The following is a 25,691-nucleotide window of genomic DNA, read 5'->3' on the forward strand; positions in this document are numbered from 1 at the left end:
GGGGCGTGGGCAGGGAATTCTCCTTGGAAGAGGTGGGGAAAATATGCCAAAGATCCAGGACTTGGTTTTGGAATCAGGGTGAATCAACCTAAAAATGCTTTTTGGTCTCCAATAACAGAAGACTTGGCTCCAACTGACTTCAGAAATAATTTATTTTCTCATATAACTGGAAGTCCAAGAGAAGGATGTCTGATAGGGAGGTTCACCAGGTCTGCAGGACTGAGATTCCATTTCTCTGCCCTTTCTTCCACTCTGCTTTCCTCCCATGGTCAGCTTCTTTCTTAGGCTGGCTTCCCTCGTGGAAACAAAACAGCTGCAGCAGATCCAGGCCAACATCTGCACACCACACGTCCAGGTGACCTCATGTTGCAAGCAAAGCTTTGGACATTCACTCTACTGGACTGGCTCCATTCACGTGCCTGTTCCTGGTCCAGTCACTGCAGCCAGGGGCCTGGAACACACCGACCCTCTACGGGTAGCATCCGACGTTTGGAATGGAGAAGTGGATGAGGCCAGCATATACCTGCTCTTCATGGACAGCAGAATGCTCAGCTGAGTTTGCTGAAGTGTTCATCGGCATACCCTGGCATTGGTTACGGCTCGAAGAAGCTCCTGAGTCTTCAGTAATGAGTCTTATGACCAAGTATGGAGAGAGGAGGATCCCAGCTTTGGAAAACCAAGAGGAAAAAGTCTGTTCTTAAAAGAAAGAAGTCATATCAGCCTTCATCATACCTTGACTTCTGGAATACATTAAACCAGAGCCTCACTTGGCTTGGCCTGACACCCCATCTTGCAGGAGAAGGGAGGCAGTAGTGCATCACTTAGGATAGCCTATGTTATCCCGCAGTACAAAGAACCCCCAAACCTCATTGGCTTAACACAAGTGCACTGTGAGCCCGGGTGAGCCTCTAGGGCGATGGTCCTCCATGTGATGACTCAGGGATTCAGGCAGAAGGAGTCTCCACCATCCTGTAACTGCACTCCTGGAATGGACAGCCCCCTGGATCAGAACAGGGAGGGAAGAGCCAGCTGGAGACTCAGACCCTGGAAGATAAATGCCTCCACGTGGATGGAAGTGACACCCAGCTCTTTTGCTCACCTTCCATTGACTAGAACATGGCCACGCCTAACGGCAAGGGACAGGTGAGTGCAGTCTGTGCCCAGAATTAGAGGAGGGCTGGACACCAAGGGATGTGGAAATGCCTGCTACGGGGGAATTCCTGGGTTCCTCAAGCCGGAGCAGAGAGCTGCGCCAGTGCCTCGCCTGCCTCCTTGCCTTTAACCAGTCTTCTCTGATTCCGGCTGCCACACGCAGGAGCTTGTTTCCAGAGGGGGAGGAGACTGGCAATGGAAAGATTAGCCGCTCCCTGGGTTCCACACGGGGATCAGTATTTTCAATAGTACTTTGTGAGTTCAGCCTCAAAGTAAATGGTTAATTCATCTTGTATCAACAGCACTGTGATTCATAATGTAAACTTGGAGAATCCTTGATGTTTCGGGCCCACATTCCTTTTAATTTGGCTCTGCATTCTTTTAAAGCCACAGCGAGCTCACTTAATAGAATGCAGCATGCAAATGCACAAGTTTTTGCCTGGAGGCAATTTAGCCTGGCTGTTTCAATGGATGTCTTCTTTCAAGTGTATATTCTTTCTTAAATTATTTACTGGGTAAACACACTTTGCATTTTCAAAAGGGAGATTAAGACTGCTTGCTGCAGACCTAGTTGAACTTAAAGCCTCCCCCCACCCCCCCAACCCTGTCCAAAGTTAGATGGAAGTTCCTTTGGGCTTCCCCCAAAGTTCCTACTCAGTCTCACTAGCTGGGAGCCCAGCTTCCCGGCTTGTGGTTCTGATTCTCTCTGGACTCTGCATTCCTTTCTGCTTTGCCTACAGTCATACCTGCCAGCTGTCCCTGGCTGTGACTGTACTCCAGGCCTCCTCACACATGGGCGCACCAATACCAGCCTTTGATTCCCCCTCCAGGCTGGCTCGGTCTTGTCTACTCAAGGGACCCAACAGCTCACTTCTCTGGTCCTTGGAGACACGGTATCTGCCCGACAGCTTTGAGATCCAAAGCTGGGTTGGTGTCTGACCAGAATCAAACTTACATCCAATTCTATCAACTCCAGCCTTTTGGGGTTTTGTTTGCTTGTTTGCTTTGCGCTTCTACACCCTTCGCCCCAGATGTCTCCCAGTCTTTGGTTTGTCTCCTGCCGACCTCCTCCATCGCCAGCATGTGCCTCAGTTCCATGTGGACCATTCCTTCTCCTAGCTTCGGGGAGAAGGCCCAGAGCCGCCGTGAGAAGGCACAGTGTCCAGTGTTCCGTCTTTGGGGGGCTTATATCAGCTTTTAATTTCAGCCTTTTCTACACAGACTCCCTGAGATTTTCCTACCAATTAAATTCGTACAGATTTCTTTTCCACTCTCCCTCGAATAGAATGATTACAATTCCCGGGGCTGCGTTCTTTCATTGTCATCCTTTGGACAGTCCTCCTGGGAGCCTATGTGCCAGGAGCCCTGCCACTAGCTGGGGCCGGAGACGGGAAGGCTCCTGGCTCTGCAGCCGCACCAAGGTCTTTCTGAACATCTGGGACCCAGCGGTGTCCTTGAGATCAGGTGTGTGTGTGTGTTGAGTGAGTTAAAGATACAGGCTGTTGGGAAAAATCATGGGTGAAACCCACTCCTCTTTGCCTTGCTTGAGGTGAGGGGAAGGACCAGAAGAGCTGAGGACTTAGGGATTCCTGTGCGTTCCTTTTTCTAACCGTGCTTCAGATTAAACAAGTAACACCCACAGTTAATCCTTTATAAATTAGCATCATGGATGCCTTGGGGCCCTCAACCCACAAATAAAACGGTTGTCAACACAGAGACACACTACCGTATATTACTTAAGGCAGAATTTTAAAGAATTTTCATGCTTTTAATGTGCTTCACTGCAGAGTTTCAATTTTGCTGATTTCCTTTGCAAGGCTGATGCGGGAGACTGTGGTAAATAGAGATTTTGACAGTGACTTGGGCAAACGGGATGTTTAGGGCTGTGCTGAAGACTTCTGCCCCTTCCAGAGAAAAGGGTCAAAAATCAATTTGGGTTTTAAATCAAGCCACCAAGTAGCACCGATCAGTGTTCGTAATTAGCCTCACTTTAACAAGCCGTGAAGTACCGTTTTTACTTATTTATTTTGGCGACAAAGAATCTTCCCGGCTCCTGAGTAAATATGGTCTGTTAAGTCTGAATTAGCTGTCATCGCAGAAGAATTAATGTCAGGGCGCCGCCTTTCTAGTGGGAAAGGGAAGCAACAAACGAGACAGATCTTAGCTGAGCCTTACGTGATAAATGAGGACCGAGCGGATCATTCATCTCCTTCAAGGAAAGTGGACACAGGCACTAAAGCAGTTTTGCGGAAGACGTGTCAGCAAATGTGATCATTTTGTAACCTGTCAGGAGGAGGGGGAGCTAGTCCTTCCAGGGGGGCCACCAGGGAGTGGGCTTGTCTGATATGACCGGCTCCATCCATCCATTTAGGTTTGGGGAAGAAGGGGGTGGGCAGGAAGAATCCGGCCGACACCATGAGGATGTTGTCATCCCTCCAAGAAAGAAACTCATCCAGAAGCTGGGAAAAGCTGCGAACACCCTGCAAAGGTTTCTTCTCGAAGATATGAAGCAGGAGGGCGGGGTCCCTGGTCAACTGGGGGCCTGGCTGGGCCCTCTGAGCTCCTCCTGTGGAAGGCCCCGTCAGCAGACCTTCTCCTGCTTGGTATTTGGAGGACGGGCAGATGGGGTTTGCGGTGGGGTCTCAGCTGGGTGGAGGACTCTGCCTCTGTTTCTGTGTGGTTGGTCCTGTTGGGGGCCGGAGTGGGTGAGGCCGTTGGATCTAGCTTGCCTTGCCTGACGTCCGACCTCTTTTCTCAGAACGAGGTAGCAAATTATGAAACAGCCTCATCAGAAGCCTCTGCTGACATCCCGGGGCGCGCGTCTCCACTCTGGTTCTCCTTCTGAGTTCCCAGTTCCCCTTCCGCATCTGGCAGAGCCAGAGCAGAGGGGTTTGGAATCCCTGGAGGTGAGGGTCCATCAACCAAAGCCCACGAATCACCTGGGTATTTTGTATTATTTCTCATTTCCATCTTTTTTTTTTTTTTTTTTTTTTTTGCCACGGAGCATATGTAATGTTTCCTCCTGGCGTAGCGGAGTGCGAGCCCCAGTGACAGATGATGGTTTCACAGCCTGAGCTGCAAGTTTGACACTTGCTTCTTAATCCTGTCCTTTTCTTCCTAAGTCTTTTACTTTTCCCTGGGTATTTTTGTACAGGTGAGTACCTTACTGACATATGTTTCCTTGGAGTCTCTCACTTTCATGGGAAACACTGCAAAAAAAGGAGGCTTGTCCAACACGTTGAATTAAAAAGAGAAGCTCGCATGGGGCCCTTGATCGCTTAAGGATTACTACATGGTACTCGGAGACCAGAAAGTCATCTGATTCGCTGTGGCTCCGCAGTAAGCCTTTCTCTGGGTGCCGCGTGGCCGTCACCGTGGGGTCGTTCGTTTGCTGGTGAATCATTTGTAGAACCACAAAGCTGCATGGTGTCACGTACACCCCCCACACGGGGTTCCCCACCCCCACCTACGATGCAAAGCCTCCATCTGATTCGCCAACTTTGTCTTGGCTGATCTTTGTGACCGTGTCCTCTGTTTATCCGTGTGAATTGTTTTTCCTCCTTTGCTCTCTCCTAGAATCATCCAGAACCGCATCCTGATCGTCATCCTGGCTGTCATCCTGGTCATCACCATCCTGATGGCGATCACTTTCTCGGTCAGGAGACACTGATGTATCTGCTCTTCCCTGATAAACAGCAACAACGGCTCGTTCTGAGTAATTAAGACAAAATGGTCACATGAATCATTCTTTTGCACTGACAGGCCCTGAATGACCCCCGTGCGCACTCACCACTGTTCAGCTGAAGGGCAAAGAGTGTAAAAATATTTTCTATTCCTGTCTGCATGTGGGTTGGTTTCCTTTTCTAGATTTGTCTTCACCCAGATTTTTTTTTAATAGGGGAAGGCAAATGTTTATTTGCCTTTTGGTAATTTCATCTACTGACCAAAATAGCCTTGGAGACATTCTTGCTTGCCCTGTGGACCTGTCGGGTCATGGTTTGGGAGAGGCCATGATCTGGCAGTCAAGGGAGCTTCTGATGGGCTGTGCTGTTTGTCACACACCTCTTGTCACTGAACAGCCCTTCTGTGATGTGTGAGGATAAAAAAAATGCAGAGAAAAGCAAGGGCCAGAGCAGTGACCAGACCTGTTCCTACCGAGGCGTGATGACCACGGTCAACCTGCCTGTGTGCGCTCATTGTAAAGGTGGATATTTAGCATCGGTTGTGCCGGAAATTGACTTAGCACTTTCCCTGTCTTTCTATGCATATTTTTTTTAACTCAAAAGTATTTTTTTGCTGAGCCTACCCAATATCCACTTTTCACAACTTTGATTACTGGCTACAAGGAAGATGTCCCAGCCTTCCAAAACCCCCATTCTCCCCAGAATCTGCTGGCAGATTGAGCTCCGGCATGCTATTTAATTGTGTGACCTGCTCTCCCCTGATCTGTGCAAGCATCTCTGTATCCTTTCGGTCTTCATATCTGCACCGCCCAAAGCAGCCCTCATACATGCAGAAGGTCTGACAGGGTTCTCTCCACGTCCACTCCAGCATGTAAAGAGAACAGGAGTATTTCAGGAAGGACAAGGACATGACTCCATCAGTGCAAAATGTCAAATGGGATTATCAATACGTTGAGTCTTATAGGCTGAGCCACCAGAAATAAACTTGATGGAAAAGGTTCACTAACCTCCTTTCAAAGATTAAGGGATTGCTGCGTGTTACGAAAGGACGGCTTGGGCATTTGCTGTGCAAATGTTGGCGCAGCCCTCCTGAATGCGCCGTGTTCAGACTTCTCACGTGCTCTGTGATTTCCTTTGGTTTCTCTCTGTACGAGGCAACCGGGAATTGCGTTCAGAATGAGTCCATTTATGATCAGGCTTCAAGTTTTGCCCAAGTCGAGGTCATTCTCCCCCTGGTCATAAAGCAAAATGTATTTCTTCTTAAGACTTCATAGGCACTTCCAGGGTCCTTTCTATCTTTGGAATATAATTGGAAGCTTTGAAGCCTTGAAAAGCCAACCTGTTCCCTTCATAAAAAATGCTAACCACCTGTGCCCATGGACGGAGAGCACCTGAATGCTGCACTGGATTTTTCCCCCCCAACTCAGAAGAGAACCATTACGATTTAGAGAGGAAATTCAGGATGGCAAAATCCACCAGAGAAATTGTGCTCATCGAAACAGGCTAGGGCCTGCATGTGTTCAGATAAATCATTTAGGATTTTGTAAATAATGCTGCAGCCTTTACATCGCAGGGCTGGTGTGGGATCTGGGCAGAGCCAAGTAGGCCAGCAAGGGTGTGGGGAGGCCGTGCTAATTTCCCTATCAGCTTAAGGGATCGATCTCAGCAAGAATCTTTTATTCTGATAATGGAATTCCGTACGTGCTAAACACATCGAAGAAAGTATTAAAAGCAAGGAAACAAGTAGTCTCCTCCTCGTTCCGAAACTAACGGTGGGGGAGTGTTCTGCCAGCCTCTCTGGTGGCTTCCTTCGAAACTGTTGATCTTAGTTCAAGTGCACAATCGGAGACCCAGCTACACCTCACGCCTCCAGACTCTTCCCAAGGCCACCTGGCGGGCCAGGTTGATCTGACCATCTAAACTTGCTGGCTTCTAAATATTTCAGTAACACCTGGTGTTCACGTGGAAGTAGAGGAAATGAGGAGGGAGTACATCGCTCCCCGCTTAGTGACTGCTTCTTCGGGGTTCTATCTCTTTATCAGCTCTTGCCTGAGATTTTGCCCAAATTCAACCTTGACTGTGGGATGAATATGAACAGATAACCCCTGGCCTAACAGCCCCATCAGATCCACCTCGAGAGTGACCCCCTAGACTGGCAGAGTGAGGGTTTTGCAGGAAGTGGGTGTGAAGGCCCCCCGAGTTCCCGCCTGGTTGCCCCGGATGCTGCCGGACAGACTCGAAGGAGCCCCAAGGGAGGTAAATTGTTTGCCCTCCTTTCTTGCTCCCCTAGGGAAGGAAGAAAACCCCCAATTCGAAGCAGTTCGTGGAACTGTGAAGGTTCTAGGAACTTCATATGTAGACTTCAATTGATGACTATCTCTGAAGTCAGGAGCCTTTGTTAAAAATTCTGTGCGACGGGGAGGGTGAGGGGTGGAAGACGGGACTCGGGGGAGGAAGAGGAAGGAGGAAGCCCTTGCCATATAAAATGCATGCAGACTAAACAGTTGCCCTGGCAGAATAAATAAAGCGGATGCTGCCCCGCTCCAGAATCAAAAGCAATTTAATTAAAGTCTCTTAAGTTGTAAAGAGTTTTAAATGTTCCACGTTGAAGACGAATGCCTACAAATGCAGCGGGCTTGACGTCAGCTGTCAGGCTGGGGCTGGGAGGCCATTTGCTATTCTGTTTAAGGCAGGCTGGATTGTCTTATTTTGGAACCAGCTTGGTGGGGGTTTGCTTTGCTACTGCTTCTGAGCCCTGAGCTTCAAAGGCTGAAATTAATGGTGAACAAAATTGTGCGGCTCTGGCCATCCCATGCGGGGCAAGCCCATTGAGGGTTATCATTAAGTAAAGAAATAAAGAGGGAGAAAAAAGCCTGCCTGTTCCAAAAACCTCATCAGATAATGACCTCAGTGATTGGATTTTCATTACCAAACAGCATCCAGAGATTATCTACTCCATAGACGAAGGGAGGGGGGGAGAAAAAAAAGAAAGGAAAGCAACTGTCTTTCTCGTCCTCCCCTCTCTCCTCTTTTCTTTTTCTTTCTTTCTTTCTTTCTTTTTTGCACATCTTTTCTTTAAAACTGTCAGATCATTTCAGTATTTCAAATCCGAGGAAAACAGCCTGCCTGCTGCTGTATTTGAAGTTGTAATGGTGTCAAAAAGTCACGACTGACTGACAGCCGTCAGTCCCAGAGGGGCTCATTAAATCATAAAAACTTGACAAGGAAATAATTGCGCATCGCCAGCAACTTGGCGCCTGTTTAGGCGTTTTTATTTTCTTTCATTATTAGTCCCCACCATTACGTTCATTAACAAATTGCATTAAACAACTGTTAAGGGCTAATGATTTGTTTATCGCTTTTTTTTATTATTATTATTTAAACATTAGCTGTGTCATGTGGTACCCCAGCAGCCTCTTGCCATCATCCGACTGAATATTTTTCCACTCCGAGCTCTGGGTACTGTTGGAATATGAAATAGATTATTCATTACTCTCCTCTTTGCCACTGATTTGGTTTCATGTAGCGTCTTCCACAGAGAAAGATGAAAACTTGTCAAAGATAGGTTATATCTTATTCGAAGGGGCAACAATACCAGCAGGTACAGGCACACTTTAATATTTAATTAAGGTTGGTGTTAACCCCTTTAAATGACTTTAGCTGTAAGTCCCATTCAAATGCAGAAGAGAAAAATAATTGTTCTTAATTTGCAACCTGTTCAGCAGGCATTCTTCATGGAGTTAGCCGGAAATTTGAGCAGAGTTTTTAGATAATGAAATTTCCCATCATAAATATTTATAGCCGTTTGTCTACGTAGTTAAGAATTAACCACCAGCAATGATTTCCTCATCTCTTTGGTTTGAACTGCCAGCCGAGTGGGGCTCCCGGTGCTTGGGAGTGGACATGGCTTTCCTGGGAGAGATGTGTATGCAGAGCCAAGGACTCTTGGTTGGTTGTGGCTGGGGCTGGTTTCCAAGGAACTGCTCCTAGTGTCCCGTCTCTGGTCCACTTGCCTCCCCCTTTAGCTGAGTGTGTGGTTGGAGGACTGTGGTCTGGAGGGAAAGTAAGTAGGGACTTCTCAAAGGAACACTTGTGTGTCCATATACTGGTGCTGGGAGGGTGTGATGGAGGAGCGTCTGGGCCATCTCTGTGTAGTCAACAAGCCCACTGCAAACAGTGCTTCCCTAGCAGACAACAGAAACAGCGCTTTCCTGGGACTGACCTTCCACCTCTTGTCCTTTCTGTGACTTGCCATTGGTGAAATGATTGGCTTTTCCGTGGGCTGTGAGCTTGAGGGGAAAAGTTCCTTCATCATCCTCCTCCTGAGTCAGAAGTCAGTGGCATCGTCCATCCTGTCACTGTGTCTGGTCATCCTATTTGATTCAATGAGTTCATATAAGCTTGGAAGCCATTCTTAGAAGCCTGGCTCATGGGCACTTCAGGGCTGAGGTGTGCAGGACAATATCAGGGAATGGGGAGCACTTTTCTCCCAGCCCCTTTCTACTCCCACCTACCCATCCCCAGAGAGACCAGGCTCCTTGGGCAGCTACTCCATAGATGAAGGGGAGAGATGGTACATGTTCCTTGTCCAGCACAGCATCTCTCAGCATCACTCACTAAGGACAGGCAGCCCTTCAGGATGCACAGGAGGGGCCAGTCCAGCAGGTGTGAGCCAGGGGAGGCCTGGCCTCAAGCCTCATCAATCACTGTGGCCTTAGAAATGGCAGACACACCAGGGTCTGAGGGGTCTCAAGCCTCTGTTTCAGTCCACTCCAAATTAGCCACATGACAACTTGCCACCTTTGGAATGGACTCCACATCTCACCAAAAGGCTTGCCCAGAATCATTCTTCCAGAAGGAAGGACGGCTCTGTGGTGAGCCACACCTCCAGTGCGACTCCCAGAGACACTGGTCGAGGTACTGCCTGAGACATGAAGCCAGCCTTCAAATATGATCCCACTCTATGCTGTACCTCACTAACCTTAAACTAAACCCCAGGAAACACTTTGGTTTATATGGCTTCACTCTGCCTACAGCCCATTGGACACAAACCAGTGGCATCTGCGAGAAGCCGCCCTCATTATGTGACTAGTTAGGTGGCTCTTAGACAAGATGTCAGCCTTTTCAGAATGGGGCAGGTGACTGTGGACACAGTCAGCCCAGAAAAGTTCTTAAAGCCACAGGTACTGCACCCAAGAAGGGAGACACTGAAGGGAACCAAGAGCAGCCAGATGCAGGCAGGAGAATAGCATGTGTGATTGGAGCCAAGGCTGGATACAGGGTCCTGAAAACAGTGATGCAGCCATTCCAACAGGAGGGTCAGTGTCCTCTCCTGCTGTGGAGGAGGGAAGACATGGGGAGTGCTGAGAGAGACTGTCCAGGTTCATTAGGAGTCCAGGTTAGTAGCGAGGTGAACGTTCCAGAGCTGGCTTACCATAGGCAAGTAGGGCAAAAACAAGATGATGGGGGAAACCAAGATGGCAGGACGGGAACGTATGAGGTTGGGAGTATATAAGGAGGTAAGGAACAGACGGTGTGCAGGTTAAGGGTGGATCCCCAGCACCAGGGAACAAGAGATGGTTGGGGGTGCTCTTCCTGGGGAATAGCCAAGAGGGAGGGATGCAGGCAAGTAGGCCCCACTTTGTGCCACCCCGAGCCTGTCATCGCCCTCCTTCAGAAGCAGCCAGAGGAGAGGAAAGGCAGGGCTCATGTTGCCCGGGACCCCAGCCCAAATCACACTCAACCTCAGTTGCTGAGCCCCGCGGGGCTCCCAGCATGCTGTGGGGAGAGCACCTCTCCTGAATCACCTCGTTACTCGCGCTACATAAATAACGAGGGCATCACAGAGAGAGGGGGAAGTGCCGAGAAGCAGCGCTCCGGCCTGTGATTCTCTGAACTCCTGCACCCCTCCTTCCCTTCATCCAAACAAGGCCCTTTGGCGTGAATAATAGCTCAGCGGCCCGAAGCCCGTATTGATCGGCTGCACATGCTGCTCTGCTGAGAGCTGCCTGGAGTTTTCCTGGGGGCAGGACGCCCCGCTCCGCGCAGCCCGCCCCTCCCTCCCCCAGCCTCCCCCAGGTGTGCTCAGGAGGGGACAGGACCAGGGGGAGCCGAGGCCCTTCTCCAGCCGCTTTGTTGCCTCAACTTTTTTGTTTTTCACTTATGTTGTCGGGGAAAAGTACCTGAGTTGGAGAGAAATGTTTTTTGCATGCCGAGGCCCCACAGAGTTGAGAACGAACACATCCTCGGGCTTCAGCTTCTCTCTGGAAGGTTCTGCCAAAGACCCGGGCCACAGAGGCGCCCTCAGCTGACACTTACGGAGGCCTGCTGTATGCCCACCGTTGGGCCCGGCACTTTGGCATGCGGTACTGCATTTTCCTCTTAATTGTCCCTGTCTTACAACATCAGAGGGAGCGGAGCTGAGAATGTGGCTAGAAGCCCTCACCTCCTTGGGTCAGAAGTGCTGTTAAATTCAGTGGAGAAGCATAGGCTGTAGGCAGGTAGAGGCAGGGACCGAGGCCTGCCAGCCCCACCCCCCGAGGCTCCGCAACACTGTTCCCTTCCCTTGTTTGCTTCTTTTCTGGACACAGGAAGTAGCCGAGGCCTTGGCCCTCTGAAGGGTGTACAATTGTCAGGTCAGCCAGGACCCTGCATGGTGGCACCCTCCTGGCTGGTAAACACCCGAAATCCCACCTTTGCAGACTCCCTCCCTTGGTTACTGACCTTGAACCTCGGGGATTCATGTTCCCCTAGGTGGCTTCATCGGCCAGTGAGTGATCCCTCTGAGGGAACTGCCTGTGCCTGACCCTTTCCTGAGGGAGATTTTGGGTTTGGGGGAGGAGTGCTTCACCACATGAGGGAGCAGTTAGCAGTCTTTGGAGGAAGGGGAAGGGATGGGGGCCTTGGTTCCCTGGGACCAGCTCCCTGGAGGCTTCTTCTGGCATCAGCTGCCCTTCTGGGTGATAGTGGGTTACCAGGACACAGCTTTACCCTGGAAGCCCCCACACACCTGGCCAGGGCCCTCAGCTGCTCAGGCAGACACGGGGCTTCTGGGAACACGTGGGCTCTGCCAAGGAGAGGTGACTGGTTGAGGGTCCTCTGGCCTCTCCCACAGTAGTGCCCTTGCTGAGAAGGATGACAGAGCAAGAAGGTGGGGTGGGGGTAGCACCATTGACCTTGGGGTCCAGCCAAGCTGCTCCAGCTTCCTGTCCGGGTCCTACTGAGGGTGACAGGCGGCCAAGGGCGCTGTGGTGCTCAATTTGACATTGGGGAGGAGCCCAGATGGATCACTTCTGCCCTGAAAACCTTTCCTGCAGACCTTTCCCACACTGCTCCATCCAGGGGTCTTGGCACAGCAGGACACTGACACCCTCCGTGTCTCTGCCTCATTTCCGTCTCCTCTTCATCCAAGCCCACCCCTCCCGAGAAATCACAGAGCCAGGAGAGCTAGGTGGCTGCCATGTGCTCAGTATTGCCCCCAGCAACTCTTCTAAATAATCAAACCTTCCCCTGTTTGAAGCATGAGAGGTATAATCAGATCGAATCGTCTAATCAATAAATATTTATTGAGCATCTACTATGTTCCAGGCCCTGAGGACACATGGTCAAGAAAACAGATAAGAAAACAGGGAATAATCCCACAGCCGTGGGCCCGGAGGTCAGAAAGCTGTGTTCACACCTGGGGTCTTGACTTGCGCTCTGATCTCAGGTGCCTGGAAATCACATTGTGATGCCCCTGTCTCTGCTGCTCCCATTGCTGCCCCTGAGATTGAAGCCCATCTCCACGAATTGCCCCCCTGCAGCAGGAGTAGGGCTGACACCTGCCTGCAGGCGGAGAGTCCCCATCAGCCCTGGCCCCTTGTTCAGGACCAGCCCAGGAGAGGCAGGGGACAGGAATGGGGACGGTTTAGCCTGGGCCTGACTTGGAGGCGTTTCTTTCTTTCTTTCTTTCTTTTTCCTGCTTATTAAATGATAAAGGTTTGACTTAGCAGGCAATCGGAAACCCAAAATATCATAAAAGGGGAAAAGTTGCCGAGTGGCTAAGAGGTGCACCACGGGAGTGTGGCCGGGCTGAGCAAATGGAGCAAGAGACGTTTTTCAAAGGCTTGTCTCTCCTTCTTCTCCTCTCTCTGTCCCCCATGCGGAAAGGGGAAAATAGAAGCAGAATTCCGATTTGGGCACGTGGGTGAGTTGGTCACCTCCCTCCACCTGCATCACCCCCACCACCCCAGACAGTGGAGACACTTTGATGTCTGGGCAATTGGGCATCCCGGCTTCCAGACGGGCCTCCCTGAGCTCCTTTGTGTTGGGAGATGAGACACATGGAGCTAAGGGAAGGGTCTTGAAATGAGGAAACGTGGGTCAGCGCCCCCTGAGCTCTGTGCTGGCTGCCTTGGTGACAGTTTGGATGGCAATAGCCAAGCTGAGCTCAGATTCATGGAGCCCTCACACTGTGCGAGCTTTAGGGGCCATTTAGACCAACCTGGTGGAGAAATGCAGCTCAGAGAGGGGATGACACTTGCTCAAGATCACCCAGCAAGTCAGTGACAGGGCCGGGGTGGATGTCAGGTCTTCAGCCTCTGGTCTGGCTTTTCTCTTCTGCATGAGGAAACACAACTTCAACCAGCTCCACATTCTGGAAGCCACAGCCCGGCCACGGAGACACTGGCCTCCTTAGTAGTGTTGGCCTCTGCACCACGGGGCTCATAGTCCTCAGCTGCATTTGTCTTTGCTGGTCGGTGCAAGGTAACCTCTTGAGAGCCACGAAATACAGTGCACAACTTTGACGATTCCGCACACATGTAAAATATTCTGATTTTGCACTTAAAATTGTGCGGTATAAAAGTGAATGGTACCATTTGTGCCAATAATTTAAATTTTTGATTTAATTTTGAAGGACAGTAAGTAGAAATTTTTAAACACCAGAAGAAGTTGAGAGAGAGAAAGACCAGGGAAGAAAGAAAACAGCATTTTTTCCTTTGCTTTCTGAATGAGGGGCTCCACGTTTTTGTTTTGCTCTGGATCTTGCACATTATGGAGCCAGTCCCGCCTGGATGAGTCACTGTCCCTCTCAGGCACCCATTTCCCTACCAGGAAACCAGGCCATTGGGTTGTGCTTCCCGCCCTTGCTCATGGACACATTAGGAACGTGCACTTGGATAAAATCCATGAAGGAGATTTAGAAACCAGAGTGTGGTGCCCACCCCAGGCCTTGGAGCCACAGTCCTTCTTTCTTAAACGGGAGTTCAGCCCCCATCATGTGGGTTTCACCACCATTGACAAGCCAGTCTCTCTCCCAGGGGTTCTCCCCAGGCATTATGTCCTAGAACTGAAGCCCCAGTCTAACCTCCCCCCATAGGTACAGAATAGAGGCCTCTGTGCCCAGAGAGATTGAATTTGGAATCCAAGCAAGTTGTGGAGTGGAAAGATATCAGCCAGCCCAAAGCTGAGCCTAACAGTGTGCAAAGACCACTTACTGATCTCTGCCCTCATCCGTCCTGTATCCAGTGAGACCCAGGATGTCAGAGCCTGGTAGGAGGCTCAGCAGCAGCACCAAGGAGGCTGGGTACCCAACCGGGTTTGGGTTGAGGGAGCATCTTAAGAATGGTAACAATCCTGCTTCTCATTACACTGCCGGGGGAAGAGATCCCAATTTCAGAATTGTTTCCAAAGCTATCATCACTCGGGGTTCGAAGTGCAGCGTCCAGTCTGCCTTGCCTGACGTTTGAGGACTCAGCTGTCCAAGGGCGGAATGGGTCCTGCCGTATTCTGTGAAAGTACTGTCACTTTAAGATAACATTTATGGAGTGAATGGATGAATGCATGAATGTTAGATCAAGTGGCCTCAGTCGCAGTCCAAAGAATAAAGCTCATACTCAACAGTGTCATTTCAGGAGAGAGGAAAACTTAGATGACCACCCCCACCCCCGCCCCCGCCTTCTTTTACGGCTTTTCCTTGAGAGCGGGTGATCTGCCTATCGTTTTAAAGTTTGGGTTTTTTTCTAAGTTTATCTTATTTCACTTATTATCACATTTTGAGTGATGTCTTCTGGCTCCAGTTCAACTTCCTCCAGATAATTCATTAGGCCTGCGAGCTGCTCCAGAGTGGGATTAGAACCCGTGTAGTACATAGTCACTTTAAACTGAGATCTGCTAATTAATCGCTCTTCTCCGTGTAACTGAGCGATAGCGCTCCTTCCCCGAGGAATTGCAATTTCATGGTTCCTAATGATGCTGCGATTACATTATCTGGATCACTTAGACGGTGGGTGTCAGGAGCCTTGCTCGAAGCCCGTCTCGGGGATGGGGAGAAATCACTCCTAAAACCAAGGGGATGAGGAAAAGGAGTTCAAATGTCTGTTGCTAATTTTCATTAATGCACCGCTGTTTCTTACATCTCATTCAGGACTTAGTTTCAAGTTTCAACTTCCCGCAGCTCCACAAGCCCCCTTCTCGGAACCTCACTTTTCTTTCTCTCTCTCTAGTATTCACAGAGTTATTGTTTGTAAAAGTCTATTTATTTGCCGTATTCCACATAATAATTTATTTTCATTAGATTTCTTGGAAATGTGGTTCTACATATCGTTAGTACGAGTAATGCGTCTTGATTGTTATTTCCTTAACTAACTTGTATTATCTGAGGAGCTAAATAAAATGCCTAATTCCAAAGTCTGCTATGCCCGTCTTTTGCGTCTGGATCATTTCTCTTACCTCCCATTCCCTTTCTAACTGAAGGGGAGTTATAAATCTTCAGTTCAGTGCTTTGTTACAATTTCTGTTTTGTGGCTATAGACATTGTCTTCTTTTTCTGATGATGAAACTTGGATCAGGTTCAAGGTTGCTTTTGAATACACGTTTTCTTCTTCTTCTTCTTTAATTGCACCAAGAGATGGCTTCGAAGAGGGATCACAGGCCGGCATGTGAGCTCTGGTTCCCTCACTGGTGAGTTGGGATGATCTGTAAGGTAGGGAAGATATTGGCCCCCCCAAGGACCCACAGGAGGAGTCAACGAGGTGACTGACCCACAGAAAGCACCACCAGTCATGAAACATCACCAGCCCCTTCGTCTTGATTAAATGAGCTGGTCTGTGACGTCTTGGTAGACAGATATGATTGAGGGTGGGGCTTTGCCATGCTTTTTTGTTTTCTTTAAAGATTCCTTATGATTATGGCCTTAAAATATGTCAGGAATGCCTTAGATTCATTTAAAAAAGGAAGATACTCGTTTTTTTCAATCCTTAAAAAATATTCATTTAAAAACAGATTTTGAAATATTTTGAACACTAAATGTCAGACATGGCACCAAGGATTGGAAAACAGCATGCAACCACAAACCAGTCTCCACCTCACCCAGTGCTCATGGGCTGGTGCGGGAGACCCAGCAGTTGCCTGTCAATTACCTGCCACAGGAATTCGGTCACAGAGAGACCTTGGAGAGGTAGGCAGTCCGGACTGGGCTGATTTGAGCCTCTTCAATGCCAAGGTCAGAGCGTCCTGAAGGAAATTTAAAGACATGCTTAAAACACTGAAAAAAAGAAATTTGTTGATTCAGACTGAATGAATGAGTGGGAGATAACTTCTGTCATTCCAGATGATCTGCTCAGCCAAAATATCACCACCAGGAAGTGCCCCCCTAAATGGTCATTTGTTCCCATCCCAGGGCACAGGCACTGTGAATGGTGTGGGCAGGAAGACACATGGATCCCCATTTCTGCGGGACAGGAGTTAGCACCGTGACGTTGGGCTGAGCCACCGGCCACACCTGCTCTCACTAGAGCGGGTGCTTCCCAGTGTCGGTGCGTGGACCGCCTGCCTCGGAGGAGTCTCCTTTCACCCGGCTAATCCAGTCACCAGGACCCTCCCCTGTCTTTGGAGGAAGCAGAGCAGCTTCACAAGACTGGCCTCGTTTGGATGCACAGCACAATGAGTTGGTACCCACCCAGCCTGCAGCACCGATATTTCAAAACCTACAGTACACTAAACGTGAAACTTTTGTTCAAATTTCAAGGATTTTGATAGCCCAAGTGAATAGACACTGCCTATTGATTTTTCCCTTACAATGACTCTCGGATAACCTATTTTCTCATTTATTTTTAAAGACAGCTCATGAGATTTCATAGCATCCTGCCCAACCTCCTAATATCAAAATCCCTCCTTGACCCTGAAAATTGTAATTCTGCTATAGATCACAGCTGCTGAATATTACCTTTTACTAAGCTGGTTAAATAAAATATGTCCAAATCACCAGATCCCACAAGCCGTGGCCTGCAAGTATAATGACCGAGGGCTGAGGTTTTCCGCCGCTGCATGCCCGCCAGCCCAGCGCTCGGCTGGCCCAGCCGACACCAAAGTGTGGGGATCGAGAATTTCAGCTCCGGTTTGGAATTTAAGGAGGAGGAGAGAGAAAGGATGGCTCGGCTAGTCTTCACTGATTTTCTTGTAAAACTTTTACAAGGGAGACTCGAGCTGTTTGATGTGTTCTAGAAAATCCGATGCCCTCGGAGTCTGCAGCAGTGTGGCGGGGTTTTCTCCTGAGTGGAGGGAGGGGGGTACTTGATGTAGGGCAAGTTCAACCCCACCAAAGCCTTCCAGGCTGGTGGGTCAGACTGCACTCATGAGGTGGGGAAATACAACACGTGAAATGTGAAAACGACCCCCGACCCGGGATGTCTCGTTCTGCCACCGGCTGGCTGGCTGGAGCCCTTCCTTTGGCGGGAGGGGGCAATGGAGAATTTAGACCAAAAGGGCTTGCACCCCACCCGAGCCCTCTGTGGCCACTGTGAATTCAGGATCTCACCGGCGCTGAATTCGCTTTAACCAAAGGGCCCCACCCATCTCCCGGCCCCACGCCACTCAGAGGCTCCTCATGTCTGACTTTCTCTCTTTCTCAGAAGAATGAAGGGCAGCGTTGACCCAAGTAGGTTCTGAGGGAGTTTGGAATATTTCAAAGCCAACACTTAGATCAGAAGTCATGACCTCTGGCTTTCAGATTGTCCTCTTGTCTTACCTGGGCAGCCCCCACGTCCGATATGGTAATGTTTCCTGGAGAATCTCACTCATTATGGGTGAACAGAGTCTACAATGGCTCCGACTCAGCAGAAATGTGGCGTCTTCCTGCAGTGGCCACTGGAGCCCATTTGAATGCGGGAGCCCAGAGGCTCTTCTGCAGGCCTGTGGGGCTTGGTAGCTGCCCTCTCTCGCTGCTCAAGCCCTCCTATGACTGCTGGACCCGCTGCCTCCCCTGCAGGGCCGGCAGCCGGCCTTTGGCAGGTGACAGGTCCCATGAAACAGATGCAGAGAATCTGCTGATATCAGCAGAGGTGAGTCAGAGTGAGCAGGAAATTCTCCACCACAGAGAAATGAACAAACTACCCCCCAACCCCCAACCCAAGCTCCCATCAGGGTCTGTCAGGGGGTCAGAAGAGCTAACACAGGTTACCATCCTTTAAACACACCGTGTGCCGGGGATGACAAGCACGCAGCAGGATCACCTCCTTACCCCCACATTCCAGCCGACACTGCTAATCGAGCCTGGCCCTCCTTCGTCCCCTGAATCCTCTTCCCCCAGCACTCCCTGCAGCCTCTACTCATGAGTAGGAGTGGGATGCAATCTGTTCACCTCCAGCCCACCAAGTTTCCAGCCCCACATCACGCACATGCCCCTTCCTCTACCTGGAGGGTCCTTACATCCCCTCCCCTGGCAGCCTGCCTCTACTTCCTCAAGGTCCTATGCAAGTCCCTGTTTCCTTGAAGAGTTTTGCCAACCACCTTCCTCTTCCCTGCCTCGCCGGCCACTGCAGACTCAGGCAGAGGAGTAAGTGGCCAGGAGTGTGGCGACCTCTAAGTTCTGGCCCCAGCTTTGTTCTAAGCTAGCTGAATGACTGGACGACTCGCTTTCCTTCTTTACGCCTCTATTTCCCCATCTGTAGATTAATCATTAAAACTATGATCTCTAAGGTGGATCTCAACTCCTCCATTTTATGATGGAAATTCCCTTGCCACCATCCCACTCTTCAAACCATTTAATATCGCCCTTTGTCATCTCGTTACTTTCCTTCTGCACCCACGTGAGCTCCTGGAGGAGTTTCTCCCCCCACAACCCACCCCCACCGACCTGTATTTCTCCTGGGGGCATCACAGTGCCAGAAGCAGAGTCTTGGTACCGACTGGTGCATGTTCAATTCCTGTGATGCCGACCATCCCCAAGGAGGGATAGTCCCTGCAACGGTGAAGTGGCACCAAGCTAAGGATTGTTCCCAAGGGATAGACTCCCTCTTCTATCTCCCCAAGGGGCTTGGGAGCACCTGCTGGGAGCTCAGGACAGTGGGCCAATGAGAGGTAAGGGAGACAAGACGGCTCAGTACAGTGGCCAGGCCACTGCCCCACCCACCAGCTGTGTGAGCTGAAGCGAGGGAATCAACCTCCCCGCACCCCGGTTCCCTTCCCCGCAAGACAGGCATGGCCAGATGACCCGGGGTCAGGGCGGTGGTGTGAGGGCTAAAGGAGAGAACCATGCAGCGCACTCAGCTCTGGACCTGGGCGGTAGTGAGCGCTCAGTGACAGGAAGCAGTGATCTTGGTTCCAGGACTGGCTCCACCCTCCAGGCCACGGGTCTTCTCAGGAGACTGGTACCCAGGGGCTTGTTCTCTCCGTTCGAGGGAGCTGGCTGCCCACTCTGCGCCAGCCGCTGGACTAGGGAAATGAGTCTTCTTGGCCTAAAGGAGGAATTTGGAGCATCAAGCGCAGTAACAGGAGAAGGCCAGACAACGGGGTCCCAGTTCTGACAGTCAGATGGGCTACTTCCCCAACCGGACGCAGAGACACCACCCCACCCCCGACTGAGTTGTGATTGGCTCCATGCAAGGAACGCGCGCCATGGCAAAGGCAGAGCCCCCTGCCCCGTGGGCAGTGCCGCCTCCTCCGAGGAGATTGCCAGCTCCGGGGCAATAAATTTCAGCTCTTGTTACCACCTCTCCTTTCTCTTCCATCGCTCCCTCTTGATCTTCCCCTCTCTGCTGACAACAAGGTATGGTTGGCATTTAGTTGGGGATTTAAAACCAGGAGCATGTTGCCCTCCCTTCAGGCTGGAAGTTTGCTCCCTGGCTCCCAGAGGCCTCTCGAAGCTGGATGCTGGGTGAGCGCCAGGAGACTGGCTCCTGAAACCGGAAGGGGCCTGCATTGTGGGACCAAAATAGCAAACGTGCAACATGAGTCTCTTCGGAGGCCCTCAGCAGGCTGGCAGCTTCCGGGGGGTCCTCGGCGCAAGCCAACCCATGGATGCAAGCTGCAGTGGCTGTCACTGCCATTTGAGAGAGCCTTGCTATGTACACAACTCTTCTGTCCCTTGGCTAGATTAGTTCATCCAACTGAAAATGGACTTGAGCTATCCTTAGCAAAATAATTGCATGTCTGAGTCAAAGAAACCAAGCTTCTACACATCACTCGTGGGCTTCCTGCATGATTTAAATCTTCCCGTCTGGTGTTTGCGGCCCCTGGATCTGCCAGGACCAAAGGGACCCCTTTCCCATGGATGGCAACCACCCTCTCTCCCACTCCTGAAACCAGAATGCAGAGTTCTAGGATGTCACTTCTCTTCCTGGGTGGCTCCCAATTGACCACTTGTCAGCTTCCAAATTGTTTTCATTCTCTGGAAAACACAATGCACAAAAAAGCAATTCTGAAGGGGCCTGGGAGACTCGGCCCTTGGCTCAGGGTAGGTGGCCTCTCTGGTGGGGGGGCCTTTGAGGAGGCGTGCTGGGGGTCTCCACGCCCATCCTTTCTCCTGCAGGTCTCGCTCCACGAAGTGTTGTGTAAGCCCCATGGAAGGCCCATATGCTCCAAAGTAGGAGCGAGTGTCCCATTCCTGTAAACGGCCTTTTATTTTTAAACTAATGCTATATTTGGAAAGCAGTAATCCTGGGGAAATGATACTGGGACTAGTGGGGAACATATTACCTTTCATGTGTTTTTTTCATGTTTAAGGTTTCTTTGTTATTATCTGAGCAGCAAGGCTCTGCATACACTCTTGGGCAAAAAATCAAAATAAGCCTCAAAGCCATAATATTTTAATAAGCATCAAATGTCTTCAATGAGATAAAAGTATTAGATCGTGTTTTGATAGTGGGCTTTAGTTAAAACCTCAGTTTTGGGAGGAAAAAAAAGAAAATTTCTCAGATGTATTGGGGTGGGAGAGCGGTGATGTATTTTGAAATTCAGGTGGAGAAAAAGTTTCAGTTCAGGTCAATTATGCTAATTAAATGCCACAAACGATTGAAACTGCCAGCAAATGGACGTTACTGTTTGTTGCTTTCACTCTTCTCCATTGATCAAAAGCAGCGGCTAAGGACACTTGAGCCTCCGAAAACTGAAGCTCCAGTCTGAATACACATTGATGCCAGGGTGCCAATCACAACCCCTGGGTGGCAGGACTAAGCTTTTGTCCAGCCCACATCCGCCCCTGCCCTCTCCTTGAGTGAAGTTTCCAACAGCCGAGGCTGCTGGCCACCCCCTTGAAACTCAGATTAGCGTGGTCAGGGAGAGCCTGGTTCTGTTCCCAGGCCCAACTGGGAAGTGCCGAGGGGCCCAAGTTATGAAATGAAACCGAGTCTTTGATTTCTTCACCCATGCTGGGGACCAAGCTAGACCCATGGGCTCTTTAGAAGTGAAAGGAGGAGCCTCAGAGATTCTCCACTGGGCTTTATAAAATGAGGAAACTGAGGCGCAGAGAGGGGAAGTGACCTGCCCAAAGGCACACAGCAAGCTAATGGCAGAGCCAAGAATAGAACAACAGTGTCCTGACTTCTGGTCCCGTGCCCCACGTGCTTGCCTCTCCAATATTATAAAACAGAACTACAGCTTTCCTCTCCTCCACCCTCACAGCAAGTTCCCTGCAGCTTTCTGTTGTAGTTTTATGTCACATCTCGGTGGGGTGACATCAGCATAAACCAACAACTGTTCATGTTTGGAGTCAGGTCACGTGTAGCTTGACTTGAGTCTGTCTCTTCCCGTGGTCGACGCAAAGTGGGAGTCAGTTTTCAGCTGCAAGATGGAATGCGCTTCACTTCGGATAGATGGGACATCGAAGTGGGTGGGGGTCAGTGATCTCAGGCCGACCAGAGGAAGCCACCGTCCTGGCTTTATCCCCAAGTTGAAAGATGTCCACTATTTTGTTGGAACCACGTAGAGACCCCCACCTCATAACATAGGAGGGAGGTGGGTGGGAGGGGGAGGAACTCAGTCCCTCTCCATTCCCCGCACCAGGTGACGGCATACTGAAGTGAGCTTCAAGAGCAGGGATGCAAGCATCTGGCAGAAGCACGTGGGTCCAAATAAAGGGCATCAGATCGGGTTAAACCCCGCCTGGGCCCCTCACTAGCTGGGGGCTTCAGACGACCTCCTTGATCTCCCTGAGCCTCACATCATGGGCTGAGACGTGGGGACGGTGGTAAAACTGACTTGGACGAGTGTCACCAGTATTTGACAGGATCCAGTAAATCCCCTGGCCCATCCATTTTGCATGTGACTCTCGGTTACTGTGGGCACCTGCTGTTGGGAGTACCCCATTTTCTTCCCTAAGGGCTGTTTGCTGAGTCACTGCACAGCTCACCCCAAAGAGAGGGGCCCCGGGCAGTCCCTGTGGTCACACTTGAGGCTGGCTCTGGGCGTCACCCTTCCCCTTAGTCACGGGTCGGGGAGGGAGCTGGCACACCGTCTCAGGAATATGAAAAGCAGCCGTGGAGGAAGGAGTTCAAGATCCACTTGCTTATTCATTCACAAAGTGTTTACTGAGCACCTATTGTGGACCAGACCCTGAGAACACATCAGGACAGGGTAGGTCCATGCCCCGTCCTCACGGAGCTCTCCGTCTGGTAGGGGAGACAGACAGCCCACCAATACATGAAGGCCCGTGTCATTTGGATGTGAGAGGTGCCATGGAGGTGAGGAAGGGATGGCAGGGTCCTGATCTGTGAAGGCAGCTGCTTAGGCTAGAGGAAGTGATGCCCGAGTGTGCCCTGAGGGTGCTGAGGACAGAGAAAGGAGTTCCAGGCAGGGGAAGGCGAGTGGGAAGGCCTTGAGGTGAGAAGAAGCAGAGGTTCTGGAGGCCTCAGAGGTGCCCTGGGGCCTGGAACGGAGTCTGGAGGAGCCCAGGGGGAGTAGGTAGGGCCCCACATGTGCTGAATCTGAATCTGTTGGCTTGTGGATCTCAGATGGAAGCTGGATCTTATTCTAAGAGAACCGGAAAGCAGCCCTGGGAGGCCTGAAACTAAGAAACAAGGCCCTCGGATTTATGTCTTTAAGGCTCCCTGGTAGGGTGCGGGGCTGGATTGAAGGTGGGGGCCTGGCTTCACGTGACCATCCCAGCGGAGGGAGGGCAGGCACATTACTTGCTTCCTCAATTTCTTCATCTGTAAGACCGGCCGCTGTGGAGATTAAATGCTGAGAGATTGAAAGTACAAATGGACAATAGCCAGACCATATATGAAAACAGAACTTTTGCTTACACACCACAGCAACCCCTCCTCTATGCTAACCACCCCAGGTAGCCAGCTGCCATCTCCAATGACAGTTCCAGAAACTAAACAATAACTTCGGTAACAATGGACCCCAAAAGGCCAGGACTCAATTAGTAACTGACAGCTTCCCTGACTTTTGTCCCTGCTTCCAACCTAGGACCAAACCGAGAAAGCCAAACACTCATCCCTAACCCATCACATCGGATGCTCCCCCTTCTAGTGAGCTGCCTCCAGCCTTCCCAGGCCAACAGCCTCCAACCAGGGCCTATGCGAAGCTTCTTTCTTTCCACTAGAAAGCTTACTCCCCACCCCGCCTGCCTTTGAGTCGCTGCCAAAACTCAGCTGATGGTGGCTGACTCCCTTGACTCCAAATAAATAGGCTTTGCTTTTCTCATTTGGTTGGATCATTTATTTCCAAGGTGCCAGCGTACCAAAAGCTCCTGGTGCCTCCTCAGCATGTAATGAGTACTTCTTAGTGAGGTTCTAGCCCTCCCTCTCTGGGAGACCCCAGGGCGGCTGCTCCGCTGCCTACCCACCTGGCAGTGTCGGAACCCTGAGTGGTCAGGGAGGCTGGGTACCCTAAGAGTCAGGTGGTCCTCAGAGCATCTGCCTTGGGAGCACGCTGAGTGTGATTTTAGATTCTCTTGTGTACAGTGGCAGCAGGGCGGGGTGGGGGGTCAGGGTCAGGAGGGGAGCTGTATTTTGGGGAAAGAGATGAGGATAGTGGGAAGGCACAGGGTTTTGCCTGAGCTCAAATCCCAGTCTCATGCTGGCTGTGTGGTTCAGGCCACAGTTGCCTTCTTTGTTAAGTGGAGAAGATTAAACGGGCTAATTTGGGTTGGACCCTTAGCACGACACCTGGCACCTAGGAAATGTGTGTGAACAAAAACTGGCAGCCAGTAGGGGTGGTGACAACAGGGATGTGTGGCCGCCAAAGGTTTGGAAAACTGAACACACGTCCTCCTCAACTCACTGGTTCCTCAGGGCGCATCCTCACCCAGGACTTCCCTAGGGGAAAGCAGAGACAGACTGGGCACTCCTGGGACCCAGCGCCGGGACGCCCACCTAGGGAAGCATCAGTGGTTTCCCCAAGAGCCGACAGGGTGGCTGTTGTTCCAGCATGAGGTGCACTTCACAAAAATGCTAGAGGGGCATTCCATGTGAGAGAGCTAGACTGCGGTGTCCTGGGAAATAACCCAACCGCTGTTCACTCACACTGAGGAGCAAGTGATGGAAAGATCTGGTCTTCGTATTTTAACGGAAGGCAAAGCCCTAAGTCCAGAGAAACCCCCTTTGTGTGGGCTTTCAGGCGTCTGGGTTAAGGGAAACGGTGAGAGATTGAGAGAAGAGGGGCTTCTGAAGCTCCCCCCCCCCATCGAGATGATGGCGCCTGCAATGGTCATTGCTCATGGGACTGCCCAGCATCAGAACCCACCAGAGGACCCCTCTGGCTGCCAGGGTTCAGGACAAAGTGGGCATCCCACCTCTCCAGATGCCCAAGCAGCCAATGAATCTGGAGCCAACATCTCAAAATAGGTGAACAGTCCATTCTGAGAACACACATGGCAGCCACAGCCCTTGGGGAGGCGGCCGTACCAGAAGCGGATGCAGCATCGGGAGGCAGGCCGCGGAGAGTGCTCACACACCCAGGGATGTTTGGCAGCATCCCTGGGGGCATCCACGGTCTAGGGCAGAGTTTCTAAACATAGTTCTCCTGCCTTCTTGGTCATTCTGTCGTTTCCCAATAGCTTTCGCCAAAATTCCTTCTCTCAGTCAGCGGCTTGCTGCTAGGAATCTGATCTAATGCAGCCCACAACTCCAGGGCCAGGGGCGGCAAAAGGATGATTACAATGAACACAGTTAATTTTAATTCCCTGACATGTTTTCCAACAATTGGATACAGAAACAGGGGTTTCTTTCAGATGAGTTGCCTGTTAGTAAGCAGAAGCGTGATCAGGATTAGGACAACGTGGTTTTCATATTCTGGTGCTGTCATGAGAGGTGCCCCTCGATGCTTTCCCCTCCGCTGAGCAGAGTCAGGAACTCACCTCCAATCATGCCACTCACCTCAGCTTCCCTTTACGGCCAGGTATTTACTACGTCACATCAAAGCAGCCAGCCTGTTGTAGGATACAGGTCAGCCTGGCTCTCTGCCTTACTCGCAAGTTTATATGAATCCCTTCGTTTGAGACCCTGAGGGCCAAGGAAGAAAACTGGTCCAGGTCAGCAGGTCTGGCTTCAGCTCCAGCTCTGGGATGAACTGGCTGTAGCTCTCCTCTCTGGGCCTCAGTTTTTCCCATCTAAAATGAGAAGAACCCATTTGTGTCTGTCCAAAGGTCCTTCC

The 25,691-nt window shown here is 50.7% G+C and overlaps 1 protein-coding gene across 3 annotated transcripts in view; it reads left to right on the forward strand.

Moving 5' to 3' along the window:
- Positions 1 to 15,511, forward strand: part of VTI1A (vesicle transport through interaction with t-SNAREs 1A) — a 345,054-nt gene extending 329,543 nt beyond the window's left edge. For all 3 annotated transcript variants that reach the window (XM_072971918.1, XM_015235944.3, XM_006200200.4), the window contains one exon: positions 4,729 to 15,511. Coding sequence is in view for 1 of the 3 variants with exons in the window: in XM_006200200.4 (XP_006200262.1) it covers positions 4,729 to 4,822 (94 nt within the window). In the remaining 2 variants the exon portion in view is untranslated. The remainder of the gene's footprint in view (positions 1 to 4,728) is intronic.
- Positions 15,512 to 25,691: the final 10,180 nt, after the last annotated feature.

This window comes from Vicugna pacos, chromosome 11 (assembly GCF_048564905.1).
Source record: "Vicugna pacos chromosome 11, VicPac4, whole genome shotgun sequence".
NCBI classification, from domain to species: domain Eukaryota; kingdom Metazoa; phylum Chordata; class Mammalia; order Artiodactyla; family Camelidae; genus Vicugna; species Vicugna pacos.